Source organism: Gymnodraco acuticeps, unplaced genomic scaffold, assembly GCF_902827175.1.
Source record: "Gymnodraco acuticeps unplaced genomic scaffold, fGymAcu1.1, whole genome shotgun sequence".
In the NCBI taxonomy this organism is placed as follows: Eukaryota; Metazoa; Chordata; class Actinopteri; order Perciformes; family Bathydraconidae; genus Gymnodraco; species Gymnodraco acuticeps.
The window spans coordinates 245363-267240 of NW_022989917.1; the positions used below are offsets into that span (position 1 = coordinate 245363).

A 21878-nucleotide genomic window follows, 5' to 3' on the forward strand; every position below is an offset into this window, starting at 1 on the left:
AATCCCACAACAAAAAGTGTGAGGAAAAAAAGGCTTTAGTAACTTTAAAAGCTTAAATAACCAAATTGTATAGAAAAAAAAGTATGACAAACTAAGCAACGGCTGCCATTGTGGCTCTTAGTTGTACACGGTCATAGTAAAAGGGCGATCCTGGTCAGAGCCAAAATGGCGCCTTTTCCCCTTTAAACAAGATACCAATCAAAACCGTGGAATCTTTTCGTATCCAATCAAAACCATCCAGAGGGCGGGGCTTGAGAAACGGGGATGAGCTGTTTTGGGGTGTTCGTGCAGCCAAGAAATCTTGAGTGGGAGTTGTCGGAACTGATTTCTTGGGTCTTTTGTATCGTATAAGCACAGATTACTACCGCGCCAGCCGCAGCCATGCCCGGGATAGAGAAGCTTCCGATAGAGGAGACGTTGGAGGACAGCCCGCAGGTAACGGCTCTCTTCTCTGGAGGCTTTCAGCTAGCATGCTAACGGCTAGGCTAACTGTCTTTGTAGGCTCAGTGTTTGCCAACAAAACCAGCAAAGAGATGCCAAGTTTGGGCAGAAAGCTAAATGCTAACGGCCCCGCTGACAGAGCTGTCAGGCGGATACACTGCAGATGTGCTTCGGGTCAGACCATAGACTGTATATATAAAGGGCCAGACCCGGGCGGCTACACCGATCAGCTGGTGGTGGTTTCCGTAAAGATGTCAACACGTAATTTCGCTTTACATTAAGATTACTCGTAGGATTTCTAAATAGCAGGCGGCTACTTCCTTAGCATCTTGGCTCGCTTTTCCCTTCATTGCGTTGATAGTAACTGCTCAGCTAATATAAAGCAGCTGTGTCATCATGATGCTTTATGTTATTAAAGTCACAAGGTGCATAAAGATATAGCTGCTTTAATTTGGGTTAAACACCCCAAATCATGCTGTTGTGTCCTGCAGAAAATACAGAGCAAACACCTGCTGTGCCATCACTAGTGGGGGTGTGTCCAGATTCTGATCCACCTGAAAGGTTTGATCAGTAAATACAGATTCATATATTATATGCTAAAACATTACACTTAATCACTATCTCTCTTGATAATTACGTTAACTCAATTTTAATTAACTTATATGTATACATCTGTTCATCACATCTCAACCAGATTAAGAGATACAATAGAGGTACATTTGAAAATTAAATTAAAAACTTTGTTTGGGTTGTTGGATGTGTTTCTTGTTATCGCCGTGTAAGGAATTGGTTTATTCTTTTTTCATGATTTGTGTGTTTGTGAACACTTTGTAATCCTGTTTTAAAGGGTTCTATATAACTGAATAATATATATATAAATATGTATATTATTAAGGTAGTTCTCTTCTCTTGCTTAAGTAAACACAATCTTTCTATCTTTAAGTTTAAAAATCTCTTGCCGTACTTACTATTTCTAGCAGTACGTAAACAGTAACAGTAATTATATTGCTTGAACAAATGTAATTGGTTACATTCTAGCATAGGAAACCTTTTGAAATTATTACAAATATCACCGTTGCTATTATAAATTGACAATGGCAGATGAGTGTGCTGGCAAGCTAAAACTGCATTTGAGACACACCCTGGAAATGTTACTGTGCTGTATGCAGGTCATCGGTGTTGATTTACATAGATGTGTGGGTTTGGTTATTTTGGCAGATACACAAAGGATCATTTGAGACCATAACGGGTGAATTCTTATGGCTCGGTCAAATGATTAGCATTAACTTTATTTTCATCAGTTTTATTTTGTGTTTCGTGTGTAGACGCGGTCCCTGCTGGGAGTGTTTGAGGAGGACACTGCAGCGATGTCCAACTACTGCAGTCAGCTCTACCAGGCCATGCAGAGGATTTATGATGCACAGGTACACACACACACACACACCACACACACACACACACACACACACACACACACACACACACTGGCATGATTCACAGGTGTTGATAGAGCAGCTGATGGGAAAGTGTGTCTCCAGCTGTGACTCCGCCCTGTTTTCTCTTACAGAACGAGCTCAGTGCTGCCACACACCTGACCTCCAGACTGCTGAAAGAGTACGACAAACAGGTAGGCCACACCACCAGCCAAAGACCCCATGAAAAATAGACACCTGTCCTATGACACTAGACTTTGTTATTGTTTTGACGACCTTTTCCCTAGAGACAACTTCAGGCCAACATTTAACCATCACTTGTTCTGTGACGAGAAATCCCCAGTTTCCTCTGCTGTGCGTTGCATGCTGGTTTGCTTCAGCAGGGACGCATTTCTCCTCACTGAAATCAATCTAATCCATTCCTCCATGTTGTTGCTGTCGTCTGCAGCGTTTTCCTCTAGGGGGCGATGACGAGGTGATGAGCTCCACCCTGCAGCAGTTTGCAAAAGTCATCGATGAGGTGAGAAAATACAAACTCACCAGCTGCCACACTGGAAGATTTAACTCACCAGGATGTGACAATTTCCATTCTGTCTTTCTCTTTCTCTCTGTAGTTGAGTTCCTGTCATGCTGTCTTGTCCACCCAGCTTGCAGATGCCATGATGTTTCCCATCACTCAGTTTAAAGAGAGAGACCTGAAGGGTAGGAAACGTGTGCAGTACCTCAGAGAGAGACCACTGTTCTTAGCATATTTGTCACATTAGAAACTGGACTTTTTGCCTCAAAGACAATTGTTTTTTCTTTTTCCTACGACCTGTAATGCAATTTATCAATCTAGATATTTTTGTTGTTGTTAGGTTCCGAGTGTTGGAGGTATTGAGTGTAGACCTTATCTTGATATTTGATAGAACTGACTGGCAGAAAAGCAACAAAAACATTTTAACACTCCAAACCTCACCCGTCAATAAGTAAGCAAGTGCCTCTCGTCCATGAGTAGATGTACAATTCCTTCTGCGCGGTAACACGGAGGGTGGGTGTAGTTAGGTAGAAAGAAAATAAGTACCTACTTGCAACTCCCCACAACAAGGTCTGTGAATTGTTTTCAGATTTTAGGTCATGATTTTTGGTAAGAGACATAGTAGCTGTTTAGTTTCCAATCAATTTGTTTGCACTTTGACATAGACAAGCTGAGTTGGCAATAGAGTTCCTTCTATTGCCATTGTATAAGCAAAAGAGCAAACATCTCTAACCCTCAGCAACTCACAACAAACCAATCAAGAGAAATGACGATACGGGTAAGAGGAAAAAGATTTAGTTTGCCTTTTAAAGTTTTTGCTCACTAATCTGGGAACACACTTTTTGTATAAGCCTGGTTTTGTGCGCTGTTGGCATTCTCTTGTTTAAAAAGTGAAAAGTCTTATGCAAAATGACTTTTTCCCAAACAATTGGAAGCACCGTGAGGTCTAAGATATACAGTTTTCCTTCAGTGGTGCTTATGATTTTCTTTTTGTCTCTCTCCAGAGATCCTCACTCTGAAGGAAGTCTTCCAAATATCCAGTGATGGTAAGTTTTATACTTCTACACCAAGCTACAGTTAATATTCAGTATATTAAAAATAACCATCCTAAACCCCACATAACTCTTAGCTACTCTTGCAACACTCCTACTGATTTTCAGTCAAATGATTATCTTAATGAATATCGGTCTAAAAAAAGAAAAGAAAAGATCAGTAAGTGCTTTAAGCTGTGATGCGCATATTTAAACCATGCACCCACGATGTCTGCTTGCAGATCAGTAAGTAAGTCAATCAGGTAGATTAGGAACCAATTATTATTTTTTGTTCATTATTAAAAAAATAACGTCTGGTTAATATTTTCTCTTTCTTTCTGACCAGAGGACATTTTAATGCAATTTATTTGTAGTTATTATTTCTCGATAACTACGGAGGCTAAGAATTTGTAAATTGCCTATTTTGTGTTTAATATAATCTGAAAAACCTACAAAATCTTACATAGACATATTTGGCATCTTAATTTCACAATTTACTTAAAACAATATTGTTCTTGAACATATTTTATTCGTCTATGTGGAGGGCAATCTATTTAGATTTGAATGAAGATATTATATATATATATATATATATATATATATATCATCACAATGACAAAGTAACACGTACACTAACAGAACTCGATGGGCACATGATCTCTCTGTCAGTATGACTCTTCTGGCTCCACACATTCGCCACATGTAGCTACGCTTAAAGGAACATTCATCTTGTTTTTGATTGTAACTGACAAATGATCTAAATCTTAAATGTACTTACTGGTTAATGTGAAAAGATAAAGATGTGTAAAGGTCTTCCCTTCCTGTTTGTGTCTGCAGATCATGATGTAGCCATGAACAGATTCAGCCGTCTGTCCAAGAAGAGAGACAACGACAAGGTAAGCAACCCTCCTCACATCACGTTCATCAGTCACTAATTGAATATTCAAATAAGCAATATTCGTATAGATATGACTTTATTTTATAATTGACTCAGAAGTTCACTCAAAAGATAGTAAATACAAATAAAACTCTGACTCTTTGAGTTTATATAGATAGTTGTCCTGAGTTTATACGTTTCTAATTTCTAGAGGATATTCCTTCCTTTTCCTTTCATTAAAAAAAGCTCAATTTAAAATGTTGGTAAAAAACCCTTTCAATTGCAGAGACACATTTTGCAATAGAAACAAAAAAAGATTCTTATATATATTTTTTTCATTTCTGTGAAACTCAACTTGCAGATCTTAAAGAAACCATTGCCCAAGTGTCTTTTGTCCAAGAGTTGACTGGGGATGCAGTTGCAAGGATGTAAAAACTCCCTTCTATATTTGCTGCAAGGGTTAAGTTCCTGCAGGTAGATTTTATTTTCTATAAAGTAACTAAACCAGCAGCTGCCTCACAAAAAGGCCATATATTGAAATGGCATAATAGGACTATATTGACCTGAAGCATAGGATAAGATCTCTCATGATAAAAACCTTGATACTGGTTTTAGAAGAAAGTCCTGTGTGTTTCAGCTGCGGGCGGAGGCCGTGGAGGACGTCTACACCTCCCGCAAGAAACAGCACCAGACCATGATGCACTACTTCTGCTCGCTCAACACGCTGCAGTACAAGAAGAAGACAGCGCTGCTGGAGCCGCTGCTGGGATACATGCAGGCACAGGTACACACACACACACACACACACACACACACACACACACACACACACACACACACACACACACACACACACACACACACACACACACACACACACACATTGAAAATAAACAAAACATCCTTTATGTTCTTTGATAATGTCGTAATAATGTAGCAAAAAAATACGGTAAGCAGGTGATTTTAATTACTCCATCTTAAGAACTGGTGACGTACACACTCACCTTCACACCACACACACGCCCACAATTACCAGCATTAACAGAGGGACCCAAACCTATTCCTTGGTCCTACAACACACACGCAAAAAAAAACTCATGATCATCACATGATGCATCGCTTGATCAAAACACAACAGATGAATGATGCATTCCACATACACTGTGTGTTTAGATATATATCCAAACACAGGTTGGCAGCTCTGAGGCAACATTTTTGGTCTTTGTTCCAAAATGAGGCTGAAGTGTTAAAATGAACCAGCTAAATGTCCAATTGATGTTTTAAGAGCTGTTAACAAACCTGCCGATTTATCTTTGACTGTTTTTTCCCCCGGTCCAGATCAGTTTCTTTAAGCTGGGTTCAGAAAATCTCACCCAGCAGTGGGAGGACTTCCTGGGAACAATAGGAACCAGCGTCCAGAAGTAAGAAACTTGCAGGATTCTTGCTGTTCTGAATAAGAAGCTTAGTGGTTGATGCACTTAGTCGCTTTGTATAAAAGCATCGGCTAAATGAAATGTACTGATAAGATGTTAAAAATAAGTGTGAACATGTGACTTAATTGTATGTGTGTGTGTTTGCAGTGTGCGTCGGGAGATGGAGACGGAGGTCGGGCAGATGCATGAGACGATCCAGGAGATGGAACGATCATGTGACCCTCTGTACGTACCATGTGACCCTGACCCCGCCCACTCACCTGTCTGCAGGAACCTGACCAGGAAACAGGGCTACCTGCACATCCGCAAGTAGGACACATGCATATATATATATATATATATATCATTTTATTTTTATTACATTTTCTGATCAAAGCTCCTCTGTGAATAATTATAATCTGATCTTTGAAATCATTTTCATTTCATACGTTTTTATTTACAGAAAATGTAAATAATCCTTGTGGAAACATAATAAAATAATTTTTTACAATTAATTTTCTGTCTTTTGTCAATAAGTTCAATCATTGTTAGCAACATCTGGACATCTTTTTTTTGTGTGTGTTTTAAACCAGCTCTTCTGTGTGTGTCTCTCAGTAAGACGGGGCTGGTGTCGTCGTCCTGGGAGCGTCAGTACTTCTTCACGCAGGGCGGTAACCTGATGCAGCAGGGCCGCGGAGAGGTGGCGGGGGGGCTCGTCACCGACCTGGACAACTGCTCCGTCATGGCGGTGGACTGCGACGACCGCCGCTTCTGCTTCCAGGTCACTTCCTTTGATGGCAAGAAGTGAGAGGGCTCCCTTTTCTTCCATTTTTCCACCATGAATAAATGCCACTGTATTAAACTGATTTCTCCGTTCTGTCAGGGTGGTGACGCTGCAGTCGGAGAGCAGGAGGGACTGCGATGAGGTAAAACGTTTTTCTGTCATGTGACCTGTTCTGTGTTGACTGTTTGTACTCACTTCGTCTCCCTGCTGCTTCCTCCTGCAGTGGATCTCCACCATCAACAACATCTCCAAAAGGATCTACCTGAGTGAGAACGCAGAGGTCTGTGTGTCCCTCATTTACTCTCATTTGCTCTCATTTACTCTCATTTACCTAGTCACTAGGGGTGTAACGGTACACGTACCCGTACCGAAATTATTCGGTACGGGCCCTTCGGTTCGGTACAGGTGTGTACCGAAGTGTACCGAACGAATATAACGTTAAACGTAAAAAATTGAGAACGTGAACAACTTTTTGGAAGTAATCTCAGGTGCTGCGTCGCAGCATTCAGAGTAATTTGCTCACATTGGGTTCAACGCGTCATAGAGCGAGCAAGTCATTTCATTGGATGAGAGGCATACTATGAGAGCTGGTCAGAGGGATGCGTTCAAATGTAGTCAGTAATTTGAGGAACTGTCGAAAATTAATGGCGAACGCAGATAAAGTTGAGCTCGAAAATCCTCCAGCATCATTGAAGTCTCCGGTTTGGGAACATTTTGGTTTCGCAGTTACGTACAAGGATGACGGACAAAGACAGGTGGACCGAACCAAAGCTGTTTGTCGGCATTGTTCAACTAAAATTGGTTACGCGGCTGGCAATACATCACACTTGCACACTCTTGAAAAGGCATCACCCGAACGTGAATATCACCGGTACCAAAAGAAAAAAGACTGAAGTGCAAACCCAACTCCCGCTAGCATTTAAGCCTCCACCACTCGCAGAGAGTTCAGACCGAGCCAAAGCTATTACAAACACCAAATATCCTTATGTTGCCATGTTAGCAAAGCGCTACCTGGCTGTATCTGCTACCTCTGTCCCTAGAGAGGGTGTTCTCCACAGCAGGAGACATTGTTAGTGCCAGCAGATCTGCCCTTTCGGCAAGCAATGTGGACAAGTTCATTTTTCTTTAAAAAAACATGAAAATACAATGACAAGCAAGTCCTAATGTCAAGCTGGCTGCTTAGGAACTAGTACAGTACAGTTCAAATACAGATTATTTCAGTTCATCGAAAAGCTGCACCTTAATGTTTATTTTATTATATTTTGTATTTATTTGAGTGAATATTCACAGTTTAATAATAATTAAAAACCCAAAACTAATAGTTTATGTTTTGTGAGTACTAGTACAGTAAAGTTCAAATACAGATTATTTCAGTTCATCGAAATGCTGCACCTTAATGTTTATTTTATTATATTTTGTATTTATTTGAGTGAATACATTATTCACAGTTTAATAATAATAAAAAAAATATATATATATGTTTTGTTTTGTGAAAAAAAAATTCTGCTGTACCGAACCGAACCGTGACCAAAAAACCGAGGTACGTACCGAACCGAAATGTTTGTGAACCGTTACACCCCTACTAGTCACAGATCATGGTGGAGACTTTGGCAGCTAGTACCAAAATATAAATTCACATTTATAGATGATTTGATGGATTGATCATTTGTTCATTTTTATTTTATTTTATTTATATATTGTATGGACTGTGACAAAATAATTACTTAAAATATAAATACATAGAAAGTGAAAATAACATAACATATACAGTGGGGCAAAAAAGTATTTAGTCAGCCACCAATTGTGCAAGTTCTCTCACTTAAAAAGATGAGAGAGGCCTGTAATTTTCATCCTAGGTACACTTCAACTATGAGAGACAGAATGGGGGGAAAGAATCCAGGAAATCACATTGTAGGATTTTTAATGAATGAATTGGTAAATTCCTCTGTAAAATAAGTATTTGATCACCTACAAACAAACAAGATTTCTGGCTCTCACAGACCTGTAACTTCTTCTTTAAGAGCCTCCTCTGTCCTCCACTCGTTAACTGTATTAATGGCACGTGTTTGAACTCGTTATCAGTATAAAAGACACCTGTCCACAACCTCAAACAGTCACACTCCAAACTCCACTATGGCCAAGACCAAAGAGCTGTCAAAGGACACCAGAAACAAAATTGTAGACCTGCACCAGGCTGGGAAGACTGAATCTGCAATAGGTAAGCAGCTTGGTGTGAAGAAATCAACTGTGGGAGCAATTATTAGAAAATGGAAGACCTACAAGACCACTGATAATCGCCCTCGATCTGGGGCTCCACGCAAGATCTCACCCCGTGGGGTCAAAATGATCACAAGAACGGTGAGCAAAAATCCCAGAACCACACGGGGGGACCTAGTCAATGACCTGCAGAGAGCTGGGACCAAAGTAACAAAGGCTACCATCAGTAACACACTACGCCGCCAGGGACTCAAATCCTGCAGTGCCAGACGTGTCCCCCTGCTTAAGCCAGTACATGTCCAGGCCCGTCTGAAGTTTGCTAGAGAGCATTTAGATGATCCAGAAGAGGATTGGGAGAATGTCATATGGTCAGATGAAACCAAAATAGAACTTTTTGGTAAAAACTCAACTAGACGTGTTTGGAGGAGAAATAATGCTGAGTTGCATCCAAAGAACACCATACCTACTGTGAAACATGGGGGTGGAAACATCATGCTTTGGGGCTGTTTTTCTGCAAAGGGACCAGGACGACTGATCCGTGTAAAGGAAAGAATGAATGGGGCCATGTATCGTGAGATTTTGAGTGACAACCTCCTTCCATCAGCAAGGGCATTGAAGATGAAACGTGGCTGGGTCTTTCAGCATGACAATGATCCCAAACACACCGCCCGGGCAACAAAGGAGTGGCTTCGTAAGAAGCATTTAAAGTCCTGGAGTGGCCTAGCCAGTCTCCAGATCTCAACCCCATAGAAAATCTTTGGAGGGAGTTGAAAGTCCGTGTTGCCCAGCGACAGCCCCAAAACATCACTGCTCTAGAGGAGATCTGCATGGAGGAATGGGCCAAAATACCAGCAACAGTGTGTGAAAACCTTGTGAAGACTTACAGAAAACGTTTGACCTCTGTCATTGTCAACAAAGGGTATATAACAAAGTATTGAGATGAACTTTTGTTATTGACCAAATACTTATGTTCCACCATAATTTGCAAATAAATTCTTTAAAAATCAGACAATGTGATTTTCTGGATTCTTTCCCCCCATTCTGTCTCTCATAGTTGAGGTATACCTAGGATGAAAATTACAGGCCTCTCATCTTTTTAAGTGGGAGAACTTGCACAATTGGTGGCTGACTAAATACTTTTTTGCCCCACTGCATGTTCCTGATGCTTGATGCTGACTGTTCTTTCTTCCCATTGGCAGGAGCTTGCTGCTAGAGTGAACCAATCAGCTCTTGAAGCTGTGACGCCGTCGCCGTCCTTCCAGCAGAGGCACGAGAGCATGAGACCCAGCAGGTGTGTGTGTCTTACATGATGTAGAAAGGCCCCCAGTGTCAACACATATCCCTACAAAAACTACAATGCTTGATCAACAACCTCAGAACCTGTTCGCTTCCAGATATACAGAGCTGCACAAATTAGTGCTAAAACTTGGAGTTAGTTTTTTGTTAGCATTTTCCTTTATCAGGTCTCAAAGCCAATGGTTTTTTTAATCTGGTTTTGGTTAAACGCCTGAAATAATGTCTGTTGTTAATACACTTTTACCAATACAAATGTTTCTATGACATAAAATACATTTGCCCCAAAAACGGCGGTTGCTAAGAACTGTCTAAATGAGACTGCTCATCATCATTACACCAAGCATGACCCACCTTTAGCTAAGCGGTGGTGATATGAAGTCATGCAACCTTGCTGTAGTTTGTTTATCACCTAAGGTTAGCTTTTTATTTCTGGTGATAACATTTAACCTTCCAAAATCCTAAAGTAGTGTGGTAGGACCTCTGGACCTCCACCGATAACTTCATTAATCTCTCTTGGTCATTATTCCAGTAAAGGGCGTGCGGGCCGAGCTAGCAGCATCAGCTCTGTCGGCTCCGAGCTGTCGCCGGCCCTCTCTGTGCTCTCATTGGACGCCCTGGTCGCCCCGGAAACACCAATCCAGTTTGACATCATATCCCCCGTCACCGAGGAGAACTCGGGACAGAGCAAGACGGCAGCACAGTCCGGCAGGTATGGGACATCGACTTATAAATTCTGCTCAGCACCAGATCGATAAAAAAAAGGGTTGTGTTTGATTTTGTGTGTTTGTCCACAGGAGGAGTAACCCGTTTGGAGAGTCAGGGGACAGCACTTCAGAGGACAGTGAAGGTAACATCGGTCTATACTTCATACTATTCAAATAAAATAAAAAAATGTTTCCTCTATTTTGTATCTATTGGTACATTTTTAAGCAAGTTAGAAAGTGTTGTCTTCTCTGCTATACTTGTCAGACAAACTTGTATTGGCTCACTACTGCCCCTTGTGGACCAGATGCAAAGAACATCTAATTTAACTAAGATTTGTGGTTGAAGAGGGTTTTATTCCCTTGTAGGCCTCAAAGAGACCATTGGCCATTCTCGATAATAATCTTGGTCTAAAGTGAAACGTATTTGTTGTAACACAATGTTTTAGTTTTATAAAACAAATGCTTCAGATAAGGACAACTTGGTTATTTAAGTACATGTTTGTCTGGTTAACTTTGGATAAAAGCAGCTCACGTCCTTGAGTTTTCTCAGTGAAATTGATTGGTGTGTGATGGAAGTGTTATTGTCTGCTGTCCAGACTCGATCCTCCACCAGCTCTTCATCGTTCGCTTCCTGGGCTCCATGGAGGTGAAGACCCCCGAGTCAGTGGACATCATCTCAGAGACCATGAGGCAGATCCTGGCAGCGAGAGCCATCCACAACATCTTCAGGATGACCGAGTCCCACCTGCTGGTCACCTGCGACTGCCTCAAGTAGGACTGAGCTCTAGTGTCTGAGTGTTTTCAGTCTAAGGAGCCCCCTCTATAGGCTGCAGGGTTCATTATAGCTACAATGTGCCTACACAAAAAAGGGAATTACTTTTTCCCTTTACTCCGAAAATGGTGTTAAAGCTCCCATGTCATGGCCATTTCTACTGATCATAATTCCATTGTTGAGGTCTACTAGAATAGATTTACATTGTTCAATGTTCCAAACTCACATTGGTTTCTCATACAGCATCTCTGTAAAGTATGTGGAATCACTCTCTGTCCTAAACGGCTTGTTGGTGCTCCTCCCCCCCCCCTATGAGCCCACTGTGCTCTGATGTGTGGTTATGTGTTACAATGGCGTTTGGTAGCAACCAGAAAATGACACCAGTAATGACAAACAGATGAGAATGCTGCGTGGGATCTGGGTGCCGTGTTGGCGGGACATTGCGGGGCTCGCTGCTGGGAGGAGCGGACAGTGTGAGCTGGATTACTGGTGTCGTTTCCTGGTTGCTGCGTGGGGTCTGCGAGACAGCGAGACACGGCGAAACTCAGCCTGAGCACACAGACGTGAGTGTGTGGCGAACTGTGAGTGGAGATCCACGCGGCTGAGAAAAGATAAGGCTGAGTGAGTGTGTGTGTGAGGAGCTCCACAGATTGGTCCATTTGGTCGTTGTTACGTCACTTGATACCAGGAAGAAAAAGAGAAATGTCCAACGAAGCGTTCTGGGGCAGCACAGACAGGTCTTCTCTGTGTTAGAGTTTTACTCGCTACAGGGTGTACTTTGAGGGTTTGTGACTCTGCAGACCGTTTACATGCAGAAAAAGCTTCATAACACACAAGGGGACGGGTAATAACCAGAAAAGCATGACATGGGACCTTTTAAATAAAAAAATATTGGGAATGAATAATCATGTCGCAACACCCATTCACACAAGAACTACATTCTGTGTTGTTCATACAAATAAATATGGCCACCATATTTGTATGTTCATCATCTAACAAATATATATTTTACGAAAATTATTGGAATTATTGTGGTGGAACTCAAAATAAAAAAGTAAAAGATTACTAAATGAATAGATCTGTTTATTTAATGTTTAAAACAAAAACATATAAACTGCGTCTGCACTGAGTGGACTTTTCTCTCTGAACCTTTTATGCTTGTGCTAATGTTTCCATCAACATGTTTTATTTTCCTGAATACTAACATTTAGAAGTGCCAATGATAATGGAAGCATTACTTACTGAAGAGAGGACATTAATGGCTAATGTGTCTCATTTCTTACATAGAAACACTTTTTCTGTGCAGTAACATGTGTTTGTTTGTTGTTTCAGACTCATTGATCCTCAGACGCAAGTCACTCGACTCAGGGTGAGAGGCTCTCTGTTCAGATAGTTCAGATAGTTTTAGGTTACAACATTGTTATTTCCAATGATTTGTACTCGTTTGTCCTCCTCCTCTGTCCTGCTGCAGTTCCCTCTCTGCACGGTGCTCCAGTGTTCCTCCCATCAGGACAACAAGAGGCTGTTTGGTCTGGTCCTGCAGCCTGCAGGCGGGCCGGGGGACAGCCGAGCCGTCTGCTACATCTTCGAGTCCAACAACGACGGAGAGAAGGTCGTCCGCTGTCTGTCTATCCATCTGTTATTGTCCACCACTGTGTCTGTCTGACACGTTTTCTTCTTCTTCATTTCTTTCAGATCTGCGACAGCGTTGGCTTGGCAAAACAGATAGCCTTCCACTCTGAGATGGTGAGACTAAAAACTTCAATACACTGAAGATAATCTCTCTCACTACACTGTGATGCTGCTGTCTTCAGGTGGTGTTGTGGAGGGGAATAATATTCGCTGTGTTTGTTGTTCAGGACCGTAAGGCCGTGGAGAAGAGGAAGGAGACCGACAAGGCCAAAGAGAAACAGCAGGAGGAGCTCAGCAAGCAGAAGCAGATCGAGAAGGTGACCTGTAGCCTCAACTGAAAGGTTATTCTGGATAGGATAGGTCACCTTTTCTGCGCAGAAATAGATATACCCTCTACGTTTTACATGAAATTAACTTTTTTTGTTATTATTCTGTTGGTTCTTTTCTAAATAAATCAGATAATTGTTTGGTATGGGAAATCCTATGGGAATCTACTATAATGTAAGCTTGAACTTTTTAATGTAATTTCACAAAAGTGTTAGATATTTAATTTGTGGATATGATTTTATAAACACAAATCACACTTTTACCGTTTTGTTGACTTTTCTCCATTTTGGAAACTGAATGAAAAAATCTTTAGTCTTCTGAAATGCTTTCCTCTGCTCTGATATCCGTTCAAAAGAAATCTAACATTTCAACACAATATTATAAAGTATACTATATTTATGTTTTTATTTACATGTGGCCTCTCCAGGTTATTTCACAAATGAACTAACCATCATTTAGTCTGCAGATTGTTTCATAGACAGATCTAATAATTGTTTCTATGGAAGATGGAGAACATATGAATAATGTAAGCTCGGTAATTGCATTGTATTTTCACAACGCTATCGTCATGATCTCTAACCTGAGAGCTGTGTTTGTTGTCCTGCAGGATCTGGAGGAGCAGAGCCGTTTGATCGCCGCCTCGAGTCGCCCCGGCAACCCACCCGCCGCTGACGAGCAGTTCCTCGTGCTCAGCAACAGCCAATCAGAGGACAGCGACGCCGGAGAGGAGGGGAAGAAGAAGGGGGAGTCTGAAGCCTAACGAGAGCTAACGGAGCGTGTTTTAAGTTGACTCCCAGGTGGTAATATCGAAGCAACAGCTCAGGAATCAGAGGAGGGGAACACCACCCGCCCTCCCAGGCTGCCTGGGAGTGCAAAGCAAGCGCTCCCTCTCTGCTGGACTAAACTAAACGCACATTACAAGATGTGGAGGGGAAACGTCTCGTCACAGACTTATGTGTTTTATTCTTCTGTGTGTAAAATAACGCAGCTTTTTATACTGGCTTCACTTTCCAGAAAAAAATGCAAATATGGATTTAACCTGCCAGGTTCTGATTTTTATTTTATTTTAAAGAAAGGGCTAACAGCTAAGACAAAGTGGTTTGGGATCTGTGAGAGAGAAAAGCCAGATATCCAAGGTTTCTCTGAGGACATCGAACACCTCAGTGGTGAAATAGTGTGAGAGGAAGTCTTATTTTGTCCTTCCTGTTTGTTTTGAAGCATCCTTCCAAGCTTATTTTTCTCCTTTCTTAAAGAGAAACACATTCAGAGGTCTACATCATCATCCATTCAGCATCGATGTGTTGGTTTTATTGCAAAATTGGCCTGAATTTGGTGGAAAATACACAAATACAAAACAAGAATCTTAGTTAAAGTTGCGTCTCAAAGATTTCATATTAACACATCAATGTTGTTTTGTCGATATATAACCTTTTTTTTATTTTTCATCCCGGTTGGAAGTCCCTGGGTAAATGATAATTAAAATGATTCCGTTGAAAGGATTATTAACAATTGTTAAAGTTCAGTCTATATTTTATTTTTATTTTATTTTCTCTTCACTATATATGTAAAGCGTCTTTGTGCACCTGTAAAAGCGCTAACAAATTAAATCGATTATTATTATTATATTTAAAGGTGGGGTAGGTAAGTTTGAGAAACCGGCTCGAGATACACTTGTTGTTATATTCCATGGAATGCTCTTAACATCCCGATAGCAATGAATATCTGAAGTGCTTTGACAATAAATCCATAAAAAAATGTCATCTCTGGAAGCCGTAGCTCTGTAAAAAGCACGACCAATCATCTGAGCCGGCCCGGCTAAAATAACTGGATGGCCTACCTGCCTGTCAGCCTTCCATCTGTGCACAAACTTATCTCGTGCCCTCATTGGTCATGTGCGCGTTCGTGTGTGTTGGAGGAGGGGCTCTGTAAGGAAGTGGCCGATTTCTTCCGGTTGTGTATTTTCAAATTCTAGCGCACTCGAGCTGGTTTCTCCAAAATGACCTACCCCACCTTTAAAGTAAAACATACACACAAACTGGCGTTCATAAGTTACTTATAGAATAAATACCAACACTTTCAGGCCAGTTTGTGCCTGATGTTTGAGTTAATTGATCGTGAAATCATCATATCAGGTCTCTGTATGGAAACACAGATCCATGCTTCCAGTTATTTTTGCAATTGTATGCAAATTATTCAAGACAAACGTATCTCTTTAAAATATCACCCAGTGAAATTCCAGCACTACTTTTTCCTTTTATCATAGTAATGTAGGTCAAATGCTCCTTTGACTTTATCCATAGTGAACGTTTTTGGCCAAAACCCCTTTTTTATTTAGGAGAAAATAATTTTTAAAAAAGCACCTTTTAACAGGCTTCAGTGTCCATGAACTGTGTTATGTTTCACAATTCCTCCTTTTCAGTGTTTCAGGTTTGGTTTGTGGTTAATCTAGAAAAACGAACTATATCATTAGTCATGTTTTTATGGGATGTGCATTAGCATGTTGGACTGGAGGCACAGGAGACTGCAAAGGAAATCTGATATTCAACACTTTATATGAAGATTTTGCCTCCAGAAGTAACCTATCTGCCTCTAACGAAATGACTAGTTGCATGACAGTAGTGCTCTAATGACCATATCACAGGAGAGCCGCAGATGCCTCGCTCTTCTTTCTTTCTCCTAAAGATGGATCTGGGAACTGAAAGCACAAGTTTTTTATTAAAAGGTCTCGTCCCTTTTTTTTGTCTTCTGATAAGCTGGTACGTTTTACCCATTCAGAAACTTTGAAGGAAATCTAACATTTAAACACAAACTTCCTGCTAATTCCTGAGCTGAGTCAGTTTCTCCTGACGTCACAATATTTATCTGTGCTTTTACTAAATGTTTGTCATTTGGGGCCTTTTCTGTTTTTCACAGGGTTTTTTCATGAATCTGCCTTTTTATCCAGAATGATTCACAGCAATATGTTGTAAGTATGTATCAGCATTTAGGAAGAATAAATTATTATTAAAGTTAGTGGTCACCGCCTCCTGTGGGGAGCCTAAGTAAACGGTTACTGATGATTATTTGATTTGAGTTATTTTTCCTTTGGGCAGTGTTTTGTTGCTATTACCTGGTGAAGAAGCTGAAGTGGAGCTGCACTTTGCTGACGCGGGAAAACACGATGATGTTAAACTGTAAATATGTCTTAGTGGAAATTGTTCCGTGTAATGAACAATAAAATAAATAAAAAGGCTTTTCAGTGATAAATAAAAGCACTAACTCCACCCGCCTGTGTCATCTGATGAGGTTTTTCACATCAAACGAACCTTTGGGTTTTATTTATTACTTAATGTATCTCATGGGATTGGGAGAATTTAGTTATGTAATATTTCAAATTAAAACTATTCCTTTCAAAGGATTACTATACAGTCTGTATTTAAAATCAAACAAACACACAATCTGTCATAAGACCAACTTTATTATAGAATAAATATTAACGTCACCATTTAAAAGTATACATTATCAATAAGATTTACTAACATAACGTGGAAAATAGAAAAGGGCTTCCTGAGCTGATGATCCAAGTAGCAACAATATAACACGTCAACGCCTTCCTTGGAAAATGATAAAGTATGCAGGACAATATTTTATAATACACACATCTTAATTTCATATATCCACATTTGTATATAATACTACAGTATACACAGTATGTATCCTACTTAAGAGCATTTCATTTAACATTGTTCAATCTTATTCAATTTGTATGTATATATCTTTGGAATTGCTGTCTTTTACTTGCACTATTATGTATCATGTACTATTGAATTGCACTTTTTGCTTTATTGATTTTTACGTCCGAAATGTATTTTCATTGCCACAAACTATGCGTTCACTTTTGTGATAGAAAAAACAACGTTTACATCATAAATCTGAGTTGATTGAACATGCACAGATAATAACCTTTTTACTCCATTGTAGTGTAAAAGCAGATTGAGATATTGAAATAGAAAATGTGCACTGCTTTTAAAGGGATCGTATTCTGTCATCTTCAGGTTCAAATGTTATGTTGTGTCTCCACTGGGACATGTCTCCATGCTTTAATGTTCAAACAGCTCTTTATTTCTCTCACACTGCCTGTGCTGCAGCACCTCTTTTCACCCTCTGTCTGAAACCAGAGCCCAGTCTGCTCTGATTGGTTAGCTGGCCGGCTCTGTTGTGATTGGTCAACCACTTAGAAATGTCCCACCTATTAGCCTTTCACGTACAATGTGTTTGAACGCTAGCCAATAGAAGCGTGAGTGTTATGTAGTGATGTCACTATGTTACAGAAGTAAAATCCCAGGAACTTTGGGATGTTAGCCTTTGCAGACCATTTACATGCACAAAAACCTTTAAAACACACTACAGGGAATGGAAAAGCCCAAATAGCATGATAGAGCCTCTTTAAAAGTTTCAGATAAGTGATTTTGAAAAGCTATGTGAGGGATTCTTTATTTTTCTCCAGGACTTTCTGCCTCGTCCAGGTTCATTCCAGACTTCCTGTTTGAGAGTTCACATCTGCGTCTACTTTTTCAGGATCTGGTCTGAGAGCCAGTCCAGACCCTCCACCAGACCAGACCCACTGACAGCACAGGATGCCTGCACAGACCACTACACACACACACACACACACACACACACACACACACACACACACACACACACACACACACACACACACACACACACACACACACACACACACACACACACACACACACACACACACACACACACACACACACACACACACACACACACACACACACACACACACACACACACACACACACACACACACACACACACACACACACACACACACACACACACACACCACAACACACACACACACACACACACACACACACAGAAATAAGCTGCAGGTTAATATAAATCAGATTTTCATGAACACAATCACTTAAACGCCATCGCTGTGTCCTGCGCTGCCGGCAAAACACAACAAAAAATGTTATGACACTTGTAACTCACCGGTGATATTTTTGTATTTTCTTTTCAATTTCAATCAGCTCAAAGTAATAAGTCGATATTAAACTGCATTACCCAAATATATTCATTTAGACTATTAAGGACAAATCAAAACCACACTTATTAATCCCAATGGCCATTACAGTATAACATATTTATATCTCAGGCTTTACATCCGGAGTCTTTACTTTGAACATGTTTACTTTGTACTACTTTCCACCAGAGTGAAGCCTGTTCTAATGTTTGGTGGTGCATATTCATTTTCCTTGTTTAGTGCACAACATTTTTAGCATTAAAATAAATGTTGATGCCAATCATTGACCCGGATTGTGAAAGAAAATCCTCCCGGTGTAATGTATTGAGTACACTTTTTGTTTTACTTCAGACATACAGTCATACATTTCACTTATATTTGAAATTATTTTCAGGTTGAAACCCTTTTTTAACTTTACGTTTAATTCACCAAATGTGGAAGAGAAAAAGTTAAACAATTGTTTATATAGCTATAAGTACAATCATTCATTTCCATGATTTACTTTTTGCATCTTTAAATGGGACGCACTGCATCAGATCTGATGTTCCAACAGGTAAAGTAACACTCACCGGCTGAGAGACTCCTGATAGGCGGAGAGCCTCGGTGATGTCACTGCCAGACATGGCTCGGGGTAAATCCTGTTTGTTAGCGAACACCAGTACAGCTACGCCCCTCAACTCATCCTCCTCCAACTGCAACACAAAACATAAAACAACCAATCAGAAACATCTTCCTCTTATGTTTAATAACAGGCAGAACAGAAATACTTTATTGATCCGCTGGGGGAAATTGAATTGTGTTACAGTTCCATTTTAGAATAAAAGGTGAAAAATTAAGAAATAACTTTAAAGTTTAAAAATCAATAAATACAAAATCTGTAATTAAAGATCAAATTAAATTAAGAATAAATACAATAATTGTATTTAAAAAAATAAAGATTTAACATCATACAGGCATAAACTGAACTTGTGTGTTAAAAAATAAATAAAGTGAGCAGGGTACCATCCTGTGCAGCTCGTCAGCAGCTTCTTTAATCCTCTCTGGGTCGTTGCTATCCACCACAAATATCAGACCCTGAAGACAGACAGAATAACAAATATATATTCATTGAAATACACAATACAGTAACATGAAGCCACCTTTGTTTGCTGGGTTATCTTGTTTTTTGTTTCTTTAAAGGTCCCATGTCATGCTTTTCTGGTTATTACCCGTCCCCTTGTGTGTTATGAAGGTGTTTCTGCATGTAAACGGTCTGCAGAGTCACAAACCCTCAAAGTGCACCCTGTAGCGAGTAAAACTCTAACACAGAAAAGACCTGTCTGTGCTGCCCCAGAACGCCTCGTTGGACATTTCTCTTTTTCCACTTTTTTCTTCCTGGTTACAGTGACGTAACGATGACCAAATGAAATGGACCCAAATGGACCAATCCGTGGAGCTCCACACACACACACACACACACACACACACACACACACACACACACACACACACACACACACACACACACACACACACACACACACACACACACACACACACACACACACACACACACACACACACACACACACACACACACACACACACACACACACACACACACACACACACACACACACACACACACACACACACACACACACACACACACACACACACACACACACACACACACACACACACACACACACACACACACACACACACACACACACACACACACTCACTCACTCACTCAGCCTTATCTTTTCTCAGGCTGTGAGTGTGTGGCAAACTGTGTGGCGAACAGCCTGGCTGTGTATGTGTGTGTGCTCAGGCTGAGTTCTGCGATGTCTCGCTGTCTCGCAGACCCCACGCAGCAACCAGGAAATGACACCAGTAATCCAGCTCACACTGTCCGCTCCTCGAGCTCGAGCCTCAAAGGGCAGAGCAGCGAGCTCCGCAACGTCCCGCTAACACGGCACCCAGACCCCACGCAGCATTCTCATCTGTTCGTCATTACTGGGGTGTCATTTTCTGGTTGCTATCAAACACATACTATACAGAGTTGCTGTATGAGAAACCAATGTGATTTTGGAACATTGAACAATGTAAATCTATTCTAGTAGACCTCAACAATGGAATTATGATCAGTAGAAATGGCCATGTCATGGGACCTTTAACTTACTTATATATAAATACAGATCTAAAAAAGTCAATAGTATTAGTAGTAGGTATTACCTGTGTGTTGGTGAAGTAATGTCTCCACAGAGGTCTGATGATCGTCTGACCACCAACATCCCACACTGTGAAACTGATGTTCTTATACTCCACTGTCTCCACGTTAAAACCTGCACACACACACACACAATTAATTTATGATATCGTTTTTATGTTATATGCAATATATGTAAGCGTAAATTCATGTAAACACTGACCTATAGTCGGGATGGTGGTGACGACTTCGGCCAGCTTCAGTCTGTACAGCAGAGTGGTTTTACCTGCTGCATCTAGACCCACTGCACACATGCACACGCACGCACACACGCACAACAACAAAAAGGCAAAACATTGTTATAAAAACTGTATTCAGAACCTTTACTTACTATAAAGTAAAAGCAAACTTCAACATCCTCCACACATACAAAATAGTAAATGTTTCTGTACTTTATTAATACTTTTACTTAATTAAAGGCATTACTTCATCCACTAGCAACTGCTATTAATACTACTTAGTATGTACTTCTTCTAGACTTTGTGTCTACTTTGACAAAAAATAAAAGTATACATCACCTCAGACACAATTAAAAATACTAAACAATAGCTGAAAACTACAAGTTTTTTAAATAAAGAAAAATAAGGAATGAAAATAAAATCTTAAATGATAAGAATAAACATAGAAAAGAGCAATTCATTTAACTTTACTTTTATTTATTTTAATTATTATTATTATGAGAGCAACATATCAACATTAAATTTAATTGAATAGAACAGCATAGCAACAACAACGATGATAATAATAACAACAATTATATTAACAATAATAAACAAAATAGAAAATGACATTCTCACCCATTAAGATCCTGACAGGTGTTTTGGAGGTGAATCTGGAGAAGATGTGTGAGATGATGACTCCCATCGTTCAGGTAGAAAGTTTCAAACTTCTTGTGCTGCCACTGTGAGTGTGTGAGTGGTTTTATAGAGCAGCGGTGTGTGTGTGTTGTCCACAGTGTCATCCCCACTGCTGTCAGCATGGTACACGGTGGCAAATCACAACACATCGGAAAACACTACTTCCGCTCAAACACCCTTTCAAAATAAAGGCACACTTGTTGCACCTACGTGAGATGGAGTATTTTTTTTATTGCAGTTCGCTTTCAAAAAACAGTCTTTAAAATATCTTTGCTATTTG

The 21878-nt window shown here is 40.3% G+C and overlaps 2 protein-coding genes across 2 annotated transcripts; one reads left to right on the plus strand and one right to left on the minus strand.

The window, feature by feature from the left end:
• The first annotated feature begins 255 nt into the window (after positions 1 to 255).
• On the plus strand, positions 256 to 16706 carry appl1 (adaptor protein, phosphotyrosine interaction, PH domain and leucine zipper containing 1). Its single transcript, XM_034209829.1, has 22 exons — positions 256 to 435; positions 1767 to 1865; positions 2009 to 2068; positions 2323 to 2394; positions 2489 to 2576; positions 3396 to 3437; positions 4260 to 4318; positions 4937 to 5083; positions 5638 to 5720; positions 5880 to 6041; positions 6327 to 6515; positions 6595 to 6637; positions 6719 to 6775; positions 9912 to 10003; positions 10538 to 10717; positions 10803 to 10855; positions 11309 to 11483; positions 12817 to 12853; positions 12956 to 13096; positions 13180 to 13230; positions 13344 to 13433; positions 14051 to 16706. The coding sequence occupies exons 1-22, from the start codon at positions 382 to 384 to the stop codon at positions 14201 to 14203; spliced, it is 2127 nt and encodes a 708-aa protein (XP_034065720.1). The 5' UTR covers positions 256 to 381; the 3' UTR covers positions 14204 to 16706.
• Positions 16707 to 17045: 339 nt separating this feature from the next.
• On the minus strand, positions 17046 to 21666 carry LOC117542255 (ADP-ribosylation factor 1-like). Its single transcript, XM_034209828.1, has 6 exons — positions 21539 to 21666; positions 20905 to 20985; positions 20708 to 20817; positions 19490 to 19561; positions 19057 to 19179; positions 17046 to 18075 (listed from the first exon to the last, which is right to left on the minus strand). The coding sequence occupies exons 1-6, from the start codon at positions 21603 to 21605 to the stop codon at positions 17989 to 17991; spliced, it is 540 nt and encodes a 179-aa protein (XP_034065719.1). The 5' UTR covers positions 21606 to 21666; the 3' UTR covers positions 17046 to 17988.
• Between the last annotated feature and the right edge of the window lie 212 nt (positions 21667 to 21878).